At 46.4% G+C, this 13,632-nt stretch overlaps 2 protein-coding genes across 21 annotated transcripts in view; one reads left to right on the top strand and one right to left on the bottom strand.

The window, feature by feature from the left end:
- The first annotated feature begins 381 nt into the window (after window positions 1–381).
- Window positions 382–4,473, top strand: LOC118944827 (cholecystokinin). The gene is made up of 3 exons (XM_090188889.1): window positions 382–625; window positions 1,733–1,993; window positions 3,351–4,473. The coding sequence occupies exons 2-3, from the start codon at window positions 1,735–1,737 to the stop codon at window positions 3,488–3,490; spliced, it is 399 nt and encodes a 132-aa protein (XP_090045015.1). The 5' UTR covers window positions 382–625; window positions 1,733–1,734; the 3' UTR covers window positions 3,491–4,473.
- A 1,928-nt stretch (window positions 4,474–6,401) lies between these two features.
- LOC110507508 (trafficking kinesin-binding protein 1) overlaps window positions 6,402–13,632 on the bottom strand; it is a 92,450-nt gene continuing 85,219 nt past the window's right edge. For all 20 annotated transcript variants that reach the window (XM_090188882.1, XM_090188828.1, XM_090188819.1 and 17 more), the window contains one exon: window positions 6,402–9,454. Coding sequence is in view for 10 of the 20 variants with exons in the window: in XM_090188828.1 (XP_090044954.1) it covers window positions 8,629–9,454 (826 nt within the window). In the remaining 10 variants the exon portion in view is untranslated. The remainder of the gene's footprint in view (window positions 9,455–13,632) is intronic.

Here is a 13,632-nt window from a genome sequence, read left to right as displayed (position 1 = left end):
GTGCATCCCCATATTAATCAGGCAGCAGTCTCTCTAATGAGGGAGAAGGATTAGCCTATCACTGTCTGGAGACGGAGGCTGATGGGGTGGGGGGTGGTGAGGCTGCTGACTGGGGTCTAGGAGAGGGGCTTACTTCTGGGTCATATTCATTAGGAACCAAACGGAAGAAAATGGACTGAAACTATGAGTGATTATACCTGAACACACCCAATATAAAAAAAAGTGTCCTAATGAATACGACCTTGTTTTTGGGGGAGGGGGGTGTGGGGAGTGGTTGTTATGATCTTTGACCCTCTCCCCCTCTTGTTCCCTAGTGCGTCAGCATCAGAGGAGAGGAGAGAGGAGCGTGGGGAGTGTAGTGGGTCCAGGGTGGTGCCCTGTCCCTCTCTGAAGGAGGCGGAGAGTGCGTCTATCCCGTTACTGCGTCAGCGATGAGCAAATACACGACAGGATGCAAACGCTCCGCTCCAGGGACCGGCCCTCCCACTCCGGGTATATAAGGGTCAGTCCTGCACCTTCAGGAGAAGTGTCCCGCTGTCTGTTCCAGCTGTACTCCCTCTACTGTACACTCCTCTCCTCTACTGTTATCAGACTGTTGAGCCCAGCCTGTGTGGACTGACTGAAGGTAATTGAACTTTGTGTGGCTATTTCTTTTTCTAATTTTTCTGCTGTGAGGTCGCTGTGGTTATCAGTAAAGAAGCTTAATGAACACTTGGAGCATGGGACTAATTCCTTGCACAATGGGTTCTCTACAATTGAAGTACAGGGTTTAAGTTCAGGTCAATAATCCAACTGGGTTCCAGTCAATTATGTGAGGACGTAATTGTGTTTTTCATATGAAATCTGTCTGGAATTAATGTATCGACATTCATTCACTGTAGCTAGTTTGAGAAATGATGGTGTGTCCTGACTCCTGTTCAATATCTGATGTATTATTGCTGCCTGAATAAACCTTCCTTTGGAATGCTGTCCTTCTATATTTGTTTTAATTCTATACAACCCAGACAGTTCTTGTTTGTTGAATCTACATGAATTATTCACTAGTCCATTGGTGGTATGAAGACATCTTCACCCGGGAGAGTAATTTTCAATGGCTCTTTAAACAGAGAAGAGTCTGTTTTTTCTGCCTCTGAGGCGTCTTATGGTAGAAAAGTAAATTCTCCTGACTGGAAGCTGAAGAAGCCGATAACATGGATCGCTGCCTAATTGCGTTGGTTCTTTCCTCCAGGATTATATTTCAACAGGAAAGACTCATCCATCAGTATTACTTCCCTACAACTTATATGACTGGTCAATTCATATTGGGTGGGAAAGGGCACTTTAATTTTGTTTTAACAAAATGTATTGTTTTGGCTAATTGCCTTCTACCCCTGTGCTGCATAATGCAACAAAAAGGTTTCAGTTGTGTCACAAGAAAAACAATCATGGTATTCCTTGTAAAACATATTTTTTTAAAGACTCAAATGTAATACAGATCTATGCAGAGATGTTAATTCATGTTCTCTTTTGATGCTAATCTTTTCTGATGTTCTGTCCATCTCTCTCTCTCTCTCTGTGCCCCCTCCCTCTCTCTCTCTGTGCCACCTCCCTCTCTCTCTCTGTGCCCCCTCCCTCTCTCTGTGCCCCCTCCCTCTCTCTCTCTGTGCCCCCTCCCTGTGCCCCCTCCCTCTCTCTGTGCCTACTCCCTCTCTCTCTCTGTGCCCCCTCCCTCTCTCTGTGCCCCCTCCGTCAGCAATGAATGCAGGCATCTGTGTATGTGTACTGCTGGCTGCGTTCTCTGGCAGCAGTTTGGGGCGCCCGTCGCACTCGCAGGATGAGGACAAGCCTGAGCCCCCCCAGCTCGACAGCGTTATGTCTCCCCAACACACACGCCACACCCGCTCAGCACCCTCCAGTGGCCAGCTCATCCCCTTCTCCAAACCGGCAGAGGACGAGGCAGAGGACCCCCGCACCAGCCTGCGCGAACTACTGGCAAGATTGATATCCAGGAAAGGTAAGCCATGGCATCTGTTAAATGTTTGTTCAAGTAAAATAGACCAATGTTAAAAGTTTGTTCCTAAATATCATATTCTAGGGTTGTATGTTATCACAATCCTAGTATCCCTCACTCATGAACTAAGTCACCAATTATATTAAGTCATGTATTAAGTCACCGTATTCTCTATGTAGTGCACTACTTTGACCAGGGCACATAGCGCTCTGATCAAAAGTAGTGTACTATTTAGGGAATAGGGTACCATTTGGGACTCAGCACAGTAACCTTGTATGAGTTTTGGATTGGCATCATCTCCACTCTGATAGCTTTCCCATCTCTATAGTTAAAGCACTTTTCCTCTGAGAAGGAAGAGAAGTCTCACAGTACGAGAGACAGCCATGGAGGAGAAAGTTGATAGTGGGAATTATCCAGACAGAGGAGGCCTTCCCTCCAGTGGTTTTCATCACGTAACAGAGAGATGAAGAAATATGAGATTGTTAGAGAAAGAAAGCCTCCCTCCATCCTTCCTCTCTCTCCTCTGTCATCATTCATCTCTCTGGGTGTCACAATCCAGTCATGGCTGTGTCATGCTGCTGTCATCTGGCCCTGCTCAAACTGGACTTGACTTTTATAAACAATCAAATAAATGGCTATATTTTGCCATTTTAAAAGGAACTCTACAAACGTTGTGTAGGTTAGTGCAGTTTGTAGATATCCTTAACTCCTCTGAAGAGGGCCAGAACATCTACACACATAATAATGAATATTTACACACAGAAGTACATGCCAAAGAATGAAACAGTCAGTGTCTCCAGTGGATTCATAATGACGGATGGATTCATAATGTATTTTAAGCATGGTCCTCTATGTAAGTGGATTCATAATCATCCCTGGGATGATGCTGAGCGGATGTTGCTGAATGGTTCCATCAGATAGCTAGCCAACACTGATTTAGTCATTAACAAGTGTCCATTTGTTTTAATCCAATAGGTCTTCCCTGATCCCTGGAACAGAAAATGATTAAGAAACATGTTATGATCCAACATAAAGGAGTGGTGTTACCCTGATCCCAAACAGTCATAAGGACAGGATGCTTTCTAGGATTAATTATATTATGTTCTTTCATTTAATGATACAATCAAATGAATACGGTTATACCAACAGGAGACTCCAGTGCCTGTTACAGTATAGATGCTATGTGACATCTGTCTCTGTGCCAGACATAGAAATATATTTTATATCCATATGCATTAGAATATAATGTAGTTTTTAAAGGGCAATCTGGGATTCAAACAATGCACAAGCTCCATTTCTTTGGTAAAAAGCTGAAGGATTGTGCTGGAGAAAAGTAACCCCTCAAATTCCCTGGTTCCAGGATCATTGCAGAGGAGCTCGTCCCTGAGCAGCAGAGCCAGCGGTCCGGGTCCCAGCCACAAGATAAAGGACAGAGACTACCTGGGCTGGATGGACTTCGGACGCCGCAGTGCAGAGGAGTACGAGGAGTACTCCTCATAGAAACAGACGCACCACCACTAAATCCATCTCGATTATCAGAAAACAAAAAAATCATTGTCCCCAAAAGCTATATTTATTATGATGTATTTGATGTAAATGTGTTTGTAAAACTGATATGAAGCAATATATATATATACAGTACGTATACAGATTTTTGAAGAAAACAAAAAAAGTTTGATGCTTTTCTTACATGTACCCTATACACAGTCCGATGTCCTTAAAACACACAGATACCTAACCAGACAGATTTTGTAGTAGAATCAACCAAGTCTGCATAATATAACGTCCTTCTCCATAGTGTTTCCAAACACTAAGGCCTTGGGCTCATTGTATTCCTAAGTGCCATGCAGTCTAGTGTGTTTAGTGGGCTCATGGCTTGCTCTATTTGTCATTTACAAATAATGTTACACAACGGCTCATCTGACTCATATTTGCTCCCCTATTATGCTGGACCACAGTTGCCACACATTGTTCACAGCTCTAGTCATCACTGAGCCACAGAGATGCAGCAACATACAGCAAGATCCTCCTCATAATGCAGAAGGTACAGGGAGGTTAGACCGTCAGAGACTACAGTGGGTGTATTAGCAGCACACAGAATTTAGGTCTGAAAGTGATACCTCCCTGAGCAACTTGTCTTCTTATGGACCCACTGTACCTACAGCAGCCCAGCACATCACTCGGACTGAATGAAAGAGCAAGAGCATTTTTGTTAACGAGCCGTCCTCCAAATCTACTTTTTCAGACACACGGCCTTAGAGTGTGATTGTAGCGGCAATAACAGAGGCAATATCACATCTCAGTCACTAAATAGATAAACCGGAACACAGAGGAGACAAATAGAGCCTGGGTTTTTACATTAGACAAAGCACGCAGCTTAACAAATATTGGATGGAGTACCACTTGGGTGCATTGGAGAGACAATGGCTTGGCTTGGATTGCACTGTTGTGAGCATAAAGCTTGGCTAGCGCTGCACTAATGCTAGCACAGGTGTCCCTCAATGAGCTGATTTAATTATTTGCGACAGGTTTTCGTTGTGGGATGGGAGGCAGGAGGCGGAGGAGGGGAGGCAGAGGGGAGAAGGAGGGGAGGATGAGGGGAAGCAGAGGAGGGGAGAAGCGGAGGGTGAGGAGGGGAAAATGGGAGGGTGAGGAGGGGAAAATGGGAGGGTAAGGAGGGGAGAAGGGGAGGGTTAGGAGGGGAAAATGGGAGGGTGAGGAGGGGAGGATGAGCGGAGGTGGAGAGGAGAATGGGAGGGTGAGGAGAAAGGGAGAATCAGGGGGGCTGAGGGGAGGCAGAGGAGGGGAGACGGGGAGGATGAGGAGAGGTGGAGGAGGGGAGGATGAGGGGAGGCAGAGGAGGGGAGGAGGATGAGGGGAAGTGGAGAAGAGGATGAGGAGAAGGGGAGGATGAGGAGGGGAGAAGGAGTAGAAGAGGAGGATGAGGAGAAGGGGAGGATGAGGAGAGGAGGATGAGGGGAGGTGGAGGAGAGGAGGATGAGGAGAAGGGGAGGATGTGGAGGGGAGAATGAGTAGAAGAGGAGGATGAGGAGAAGGGGAGGATGAGGAGGGGAGAATGAGTAGAAGAGGAGGATGAGGAGAAGGGGAGGATGAGGAGGGGAGAAGGAGTAGAAGAGGAGGATGAGGAGAAGGGGAGGATGAGGAGGGGAGAAGGAGTAGAAGAGGAGGATGAGGTGGGAGTAGGGAGGGATCTGTTGCATAATAAAGCATGGCAATAAAATACAGAAAAACATGAAACATCTGCTGCTGGGGCAATTACATGTATTGGTGCGCATTTACAACAGACAGTGACTAACTGCTGGGTCCACGTTAGGCTCAATGAGATGCTAGAAGGTTGGGACTGGGGATGGTGAGACCCCACAGGGAGACAGTGATTTGACAGACCTAGAGAGATGGCAGGTAGGGGGGATTATGTAGGACCACTAAACATTTCGGAAAACTTGTGCAGATCCCAAAAAGGATGAATCATTTCAGTTCCTTGAATATATTTTTTTGGGGGCATCAACAACCTCCTTTGAAGTCTATGATAATGCAAGTCAAACGTCAATTTGATCATCAATTGGTTTGTAAGACACTACAAATATCACTAAGAAAATGTGAATATGTTGAATAGAACAAGAGCTCCAGCATATTTCATTGAACAACCTTATAATAATGCAAAAACAAATCAACATAAATAATTGCATATTCCAACTCTCCCTAAAACACCTGAAGGGAGTGGAATCATGGCCATTATCACCATCACCCTGGAGCAATTAGGGTTAAGTGCCTTGCTCAAGGGCACAGTGACAGATGATTTATTTCACCTTGTTGGCTCCGGTATTCGAACCAGCAATCTTTCAGCTACTGACCCAATGCCTTAACCATGAGGCTACCTGCTACGTTTTATCCATCTGTGAATATCAAGTGGCTTGTTGTTCAAGTGGATGTGTGATCATACCAGATGTTCCCACTAATTACAAACAAAAGAGAGGACTTCCTTGAACATGGAGAAAAGGGCACTGAAAGAGCACTTAGGGGAACAGCTGAATGAGTAGTGGGTTTATTTCTGCTGCTGTCTGTAGTAATGGACCCGCAACACAATGCACTTGGTTCCAACAACACTGAAATTCTCAAATAGTCATCTAATTGCATGAAACAGAGGCCAAGATCTTTCCCTTGTGAACACGTGTTGTAGCTCGGTCCATATTGTCCTCATAAAGCTGTGTGGGCACCAGTCTGGTGAAACACCATGAAACAACAGTTGTCAAGTACATGTCTTCATAAACGCTTCATTATCATGAGGATTTCTGGTGATTTGTGCTCCAAACACGATGTTATTATTTTGTCTGTAGTGAACTCCAACCAACACTACATAGACGGATAAATAAAAGACATGAAAGCAAGCAGGTCATATCAATTGTTTTATTGATAATAGCCTTTTTTTTTGCAAATTGGTGCTCTTGAAATTCCGGAACACAAAACCCTTGTTTTTAAACCAGTGTTCTGACCACTTCATGGCCTGAACAACATTTTTGTCCCTTATATATCTATATATATTCTAGTTTATTAAAAAATAGTTAACATGGCTAAATTCATTGCATACATACCATTTACAATGTACAAGTAGTATAATAATAATTCCCTTTGTGGTTGAAATGCAGTAAAACCATCATTTAAATCAACAGACACATTTGGACATCATATTTTCTGCTGTTAATCAATACATTCAAAGGCTATTCAAGTTACACACAATGTCAGCAAGGACGAATCTCTACTTTTGTCAGAAGTTAATGATAAATAATAGGCGTTTCTTCTTTATTTCAACACATATACTGCATCTATCCAAGATGTAACGAGAGCTCATCTTCTCTGCAGTTCAAGTTAAAACTCGTACGAGGAGGATATCCTCAGAACACAAAGCAGTTGTCTGCTCATACCAGGGAGGAAGCAGACAGATCAGTCAGTCCAACAACAGTGGAACTATGTAAAGTATGAGGCACTAGGACGTATTCCCTCCATCTCTCCGTTCCTCAACTTCATTTACAGTACAGGGGCTTTAGTTTAAAGCTAACAGTTCAGTCACCAAAGCTTGTTACCAGAAAGATGAAAGTCAGAAGAAAAATCTAACTTGTATAATGTTTCTCTCATAAAAGTCAACCGCGTCCCTCCCAGAGAACTCTTCTACACACCTTTTGTATTGGGAGACAGCAGTTAGTGGGCTCTGGTTGAAATGTCCTGTATATCTGATTATCACCTTAACCAAATGACTCAAGCCTTTCTTAGACTATCTAGGCCTATAGGTAAATCTTTCAACAACTTTATACACACACGCTCACATACTCGCACTGCACACACATGTCTATAAATCATGTTGGTCTGTTACAATGTATCCAAGTTCAAACCATAGCCTATTAATTCACGGCAAACATCCATGCATCCCTCTTAGCTTCAAGTGTGGCTCCTTCCCACTCTTTATTTGGATCAACTTTGAGGTGAATAACATGTGTTGTTGCCCAGTATTGTGCTAGCTAGTAGTATGAATACTGTACCTCCAACATTTCATTTCCTCAATAAAGGTCTTAGTTATGTGCATATTGTCATGATGTCACTGAACACCCTTAAATACCACTTAAGGTGCGTTCGTTGGTACTGCTTGCCACTCATTAGCTAATTAACAGGAAGAGAGTGTTTTATCTCCACATGTATACGTTTAGACCTGGGAATAAAATAAATAGATTTTTAATATGAGTTTACCTGGGCTTGGAAGCGCTCCATTTCCTAAACAGATAACAGGTGCTACAGTACATCTTCTTCAGCCTACCGATCTGCAGGGCCAATCAACAATAAAACAATAACACATCATGGTACTATTTACTGAGGCTTGTAAGCAGAGAGAAAAGAGGACAGAGAAAGAGAGGAGAGAGAGACAGAATAGAGAAAGAGGACAGGAGAGAGAATAGAGAAAGAGAGGAGGAGAGACAGAATAGAGAAAGAGGACAGGAGAGGAGAGACAGAATAGAGAAAGAGGACAGGAGAGGAGAGAGAGACAGAATAGAGAAAGAGAGGAGAGGAGAGACAGAATAGAGAAAGAGGACAGGAGAGAAGAGAGAGCGAGACAGAATAGAGAAAGAGGACAGGAGAGGAGAGAGAGACAATAGAGAAAGAGAGGACAGGAGAGGAGAGAGAAAGAGAGGAGAGGAGAGAAGAGAGAGAAAGAGAGGAGAGGAGAGAGAGACAGAATAGAGAAAGAGAGGAGAGGAGAGAATAGAGAAAGAGGACAGGAGAGAAGAGAGAGCGAGACAGAATAGAGAAAGAGGACAGGAGAGGAGAGAGAGACAATAGAGAAAGAGGACAGGAGAGGAGAGAGAGACAATAGAGAAAGAGAGGAGAGGAGAGAAGAGAGAGAAAGAGAGGACAGGAGAGAAGAGAGAGAAAGAGAGGAGAGGAGAGAGACAGAATAGAGAAAGAAAGGAAGACAAAATAATTAGCATTGATACAAAATGCACTGTAAAAAGAAAGGGCATCTCTTTCAGGCACAGAGTTGATTTGTCACAGACCGGGGACTCATACAGCAGATATATATACATCCAACTCATCTGACAGGTGACAGACAGAAGAGAAAAGTCAACATTCATTCACCCATCATTGAGACTAGTCTGTCTGGGGAGTTTGGAGGAAGAAGCCAGGAGCATGTCTGTGGGGCTGTGGGGCCCCGGGCCCTTCATAGTCATGCCGGCTCCTACCACGGCCGGGTAGCTGCGGTTACGGCGGATGCCTGTGTTCAGAGCGGGGCCGAGGCCCCCTATGGGACTGGTCACCACAGAAGGGCAGAAGTGGGAAGGGCGGTGGAGGCCGCTGAGGGGCCCCAGCATGGTGGGCCCCGTGGCCCCTGATAAAGAGGGGCCGGCCCCAACCACGCTGAAGCGCTTCAGCTTGTCCACCAGCTTCAGATTGTGGACGCTGACGTCAGTCTGACACTCCCTGTCTGCTGACTCACTGCTCTGGGCCTCTGCCCTCACCTCCTTCAGGATGGAGCTGGCCGGCTTCGATGCCAGGAAGTTGTCATAGGGCGGGGCGCTGGGACTGAGTTCGAAGGGGCCCACGGGGCTGCTGGGTTTGGCACAGAGGGAGCGGTGGGTTGGGGAGTTGGGCGGCGTGGAGGGTAGGGTGTCAGGGGGCCGCGGCGGTAGAAGCGACGGTACCCCCCCAGTTGGGATGGAGGTGCTACAGTCTGCCCGGTCCCAGCTCTGAGGGTTGTAGACTGCTGCAGAGATGCCTCGCTCCTGGAGGAGCCGCACCAGACCTCCACTAGTGCTCATGGTCTTGGTGGAGTCTCTCAGGTTGGTGAAGGACTCGGCTGCCAGGCTGAGGCGGCGCGGGGTGCAAGGGGTTGAGCAGGGGGTAGATCTGACGCTGCTGCTGCTGGTCATGACGCAGGAGGCAGTAGGACCCGACATAAGGCTGAAAGAGGGAGATGAGAGGGACACACACACAGACCGTCACACACACATACTGCTATACAGTCAGCCATACCGTTATACAGTCAGCCATACCGGTATACAGTCAGCCATACTGCTATACAGTCAGCTATGCAGTCAGCCATACCGCTATGCAGTCAGCCATACCGCTATGCAGTCAGCCATACCGCTATGCAGTCAGCCATACCGCTATGCAGTCAGCCATACCGCTATGCAGTCAGCCATACCGCTATGCAGTCAGCCATACCGCTATGCAGTCAGCCATACCGCTATACAGTCAGCCATACCTCTATACAGTCAGCCATACCGCTATACAGTCAGCCATACCGCTATACAGTCAGCCATACAGTCAGCCGCTATGCAGTCAGCCATAGCGCTATGCAGTCAGCCATAGCGCTATGCAGTCAGCCATAGCGCTATGCAGTCAGCCATAGCGCTATGCAGTCAGCCATAGCGCTATGCAGTCAGCCATAGCGCTATGCAGTCAGCCATACCGCTATACAGTCAGCCATACCGCTATACAGTCAGCCATACCGCTATACAGTCAGCCATACCGCTATACAGCCAGCCATACTGCTATACAGTCAGCCATACCGCTATACAGCCAGCCATACCGCTATACAGTCAGCCATACCCCGCTATACAGGCAGCCATACCGCTATACAGTCAGCTCTACAGTCAGCCATACCGCTATACAGTCAGCTCTACAGTCAGCCATAGCGCTATACAGTCAGCCATAGCGTTATACAGTCAGCCATAGCGCTATACAGTCAGCCATAGCGCTATACAGTCAGCCATAGCGCTATACAGTCAGCCATAGCGCTATACAGTCAGCCATACTGCTATACAGTCAGCCATACCGCTATACAGTCAGCCATACCCCGCTATACAGGCAGCCATACCGCTATACAGTCAGCTCTACAGTCAGCCATACCGCTATACAGTCAGCTCTACAGTCAGCCATAGCGCTATACAGTCAGCCATAGCGCTATACAGTCAGCCATAGCGCTATACAGTCAGCCATAGCGCTATACAGTCAGCCATAGCGCTATACAGTCAGCCATACTGCTATACAGTCAGCCATACCGCTATACAGTCAGCCATACCGCTATACAGTCAGCCATACCGCTATACAGTCAGCCATACCGCTATACAGTCAGCTATACAGTCAGCCATACCGCTATACAGTCAGCCATACCGCTATACAGTCAGCTCTACAGTCAGCCATAGCGCTATACAGTCAGCCATAGCGCTATACAGTCAGCCATACCGCTATACAGTCAGCTCTACAGTCAGCCATAGCGCTCTACAGTCAGCCATAGCGCTATACAGTCAGCCATAGCGCTATACAGTCAGCCATACTGCTATGCAGTCAGCTATACAGTCAGCCATACAGCTATACAGTCAGCCATACTGCTATACAGTCAGCCATACTGCTATACAGTCAGCCATACTGCTATACAGTCAGCCATACCGCTATACAGTCAGCCATACCGCTATACAGTCAGCTCTACAGTCAGCCATAGCGCTATACAGTCAGCCATAGCGCTATACAGTCAGCCATACTGCTATACAGTCAGCTATACAGTCAGCCATACTGCTATACAGTCAGCCATACTGCTATACAGGTAGCCATACTGCTATACAGTCAGCCATACCGCTATACAGTCAGCCATACTGCTATACAGTCAGCTATACAGTCAGCCATACCGCTATACAGTCAGCTCTACAGTCAGCCATAGCGCTATACAGTCAGCCATAGCGCTATACAGTCAGCCATAGCGCTATACAGTCAGCCATACTACTATACAGTCAGCTATACAGTCAGCCATACCATTGTACAGTCAGCCATAGCGCTGTACAGTCAGCCATAGCGCTATACAGTCAGCCATAGCGCTATACAGTCAGCCATAGCGCTATACAGTCAGCCATACAGTCAGCCATACCGCTATACAGTCAGCCATAGCGCTATACAGTCAGCCATAGCGCTATACAGTCAGCCATAGCGCTATACAGTCAGCCATAGCGCTATACAGTCAGCCATAGCGCTATACAGTCAGCCACACAGTCAGCTATACTGTTATACAGTCAGCTATACAGTCAGCCACACTGCTGTATAGTCAGCCACACAGTCAGCTATACTGTTATACAGTCAGCTATACTGCTATACAGTCAGCCACACTGCTGTACAGTCAGCTATACATTCAGCCATACCGCTATACAGTCAGCCATACCGCTATACAGTCAGCTCTACAGTCAGCCATAGCGCTATACAGTCAGCCATAGCGCTATACAGTCAGCCATACCGCTATACAGTCAGCTCTACAGTCAGCCATAGCGCTATACAGTCAGCCATAGCGCTATACAGTCAGCCATACTGCTATGCAGTCAGCTATACAGTCAGCCATACTGCTATACAGTCAGCCATACTGCTATACAGTCAGCCATACCGCTATACAGTCAGCCATACTGCTATACAGTCAGCTATACAGTCAGCCATACCGCTATACAGTCAGCTCTACAGTCAGCCATAGCGCTATACAGTCAGCCATAGCGCTATACAGTCAGCCATACTGCTATACAGTCAGCTATACAGTCAGCCATACTGCTATACAGTCAGCCATACTGCTATACAGGTAGCCATACTGCTATACAGTCAGCCATACCGCTATACAGTCAGCCATACTGCTATACAGTCAGCTATACAGTCAGCCATACCGCTATACAGTCAGCTCTACAGTCAGCCATAGCGCTATACAGTCAGCCATAGCGCTATACAGTCAGCCATACTGCTATACAGTCAGCCATACTACTATACAGTCAGCTATACAGTCAGCCATACCATTGTACAGTCAGCCATAGCGCTGTACAGTCAGCCATAGCGCTATACAGTCAGCCATAGCGCTATACAGTCAGCCATAGCGCTATACAGTCAGCTATACAGTCAGCCATACAGTCAGCCATACCGCTATACAGTCAGCCATAGCGCTATACAGTCAGCCATAGCGCTATACAGTCAGCCACACAGTCAGCTATACTGTTATACAGTCAGCTATACAGTCAGCCACACTGCTGTATAGTCAGCCACACAGTCAGCTATACTGTTATACAGTCAGCTATACTGCTATACAGTCAGCCACACTGCTGTACAGTCAGCCACACAGTCAGCTATACTGTTATACAGTCAGCCACACAGTCATACAGTCAGCTTTAGTCAGCTATACTGTTATACAGTCAGCTTTAGCCAGCTATACTGTTATACAGTCAGCTTTACAGTCAGCTATACTGTTATACAGTCAGCTTTACTGTAATACAGTCAGCTTTATAGTCAGCTATACTGTTACACAGTCAGCTTTACAGTCAGCTATACTGCTATACATTCCGCCACACAGTCAGCTTTATAGTCAGCTATACTGTTACACAGTCAGCTTTACAGTCAGCTATACTGCTATACATTCCGCCACACAGTCAGCTATACTGTTATACAGTCAGCTTTACTGTTATACAGTCAGCTACACAGTCAGCCATGCTGCCATACAGTCAGCTATGCTCCTCAGCTATGACAGACACAGCCAGAGCCTAGACCACACAATAGATCCTTCTAAAGCCTAGACCACTCAATAGATCCTTCTAGAGCCTAGACCACTCAATAGATCCTTCTAGAGCCTAGACCACTCAATAGATCCTTCTAGAGCCTAGACCACACAATAGATCCTTCTAGAGCCTAGACCACTCAATAGCTCCTTCTATCGCAGAGACCACTCAATAGCTCCTTCTGTCGCAGAGACCACTCAATAGCTCCTTCTAGAGCCTAGACCACCCAATAGCTCCTTCTAGAGCCTAGACCACTCAATAGATCCTTCTAGAGCCTAGACCACACAATAGATCCTTCTAGAGCCTAGACCACTCAATAGCTCCTTCTATCGCAGAGACCACTCAATAGCTCCTTCTGTCGCAGAGACCACTCAATAGATCCTTCTAGAGCCTAGACCACCCAATAGCTCCTTCTAGAGCCTAGACCACTCAATAGCTCCTTCTAGAGCCTAGACCACTCAATAGCTCCTTCTATCGCAGAGACCACTCAATAGATCCTTCTAGAGCCTAGACCACCCAATAGCTCCTTTTAGAGCCTAGACCACTCAATAGCTCCTTCTAGAGCCT

Source organism: Oncorhynchus mykiss, chromosome 2, assembly GCF_057628025.1.
Source record: "Oncorhynchus mykiss isolate SJ-2025 chromosome 2, ASM5762802v1, whole genome shotgun sequence".
Taxonomy (NCBI): Eukaryota; Metazoa; Chordata; class Actinopteri; order Salmoniformes; family Salmonidae; genus Oncorhynchus; species Oncorhynchus mykiss.
Note: the sequence above shows the minus strand (reverse complement) of the source record. Positions and strands in the feature narration are given on the sequence as shown.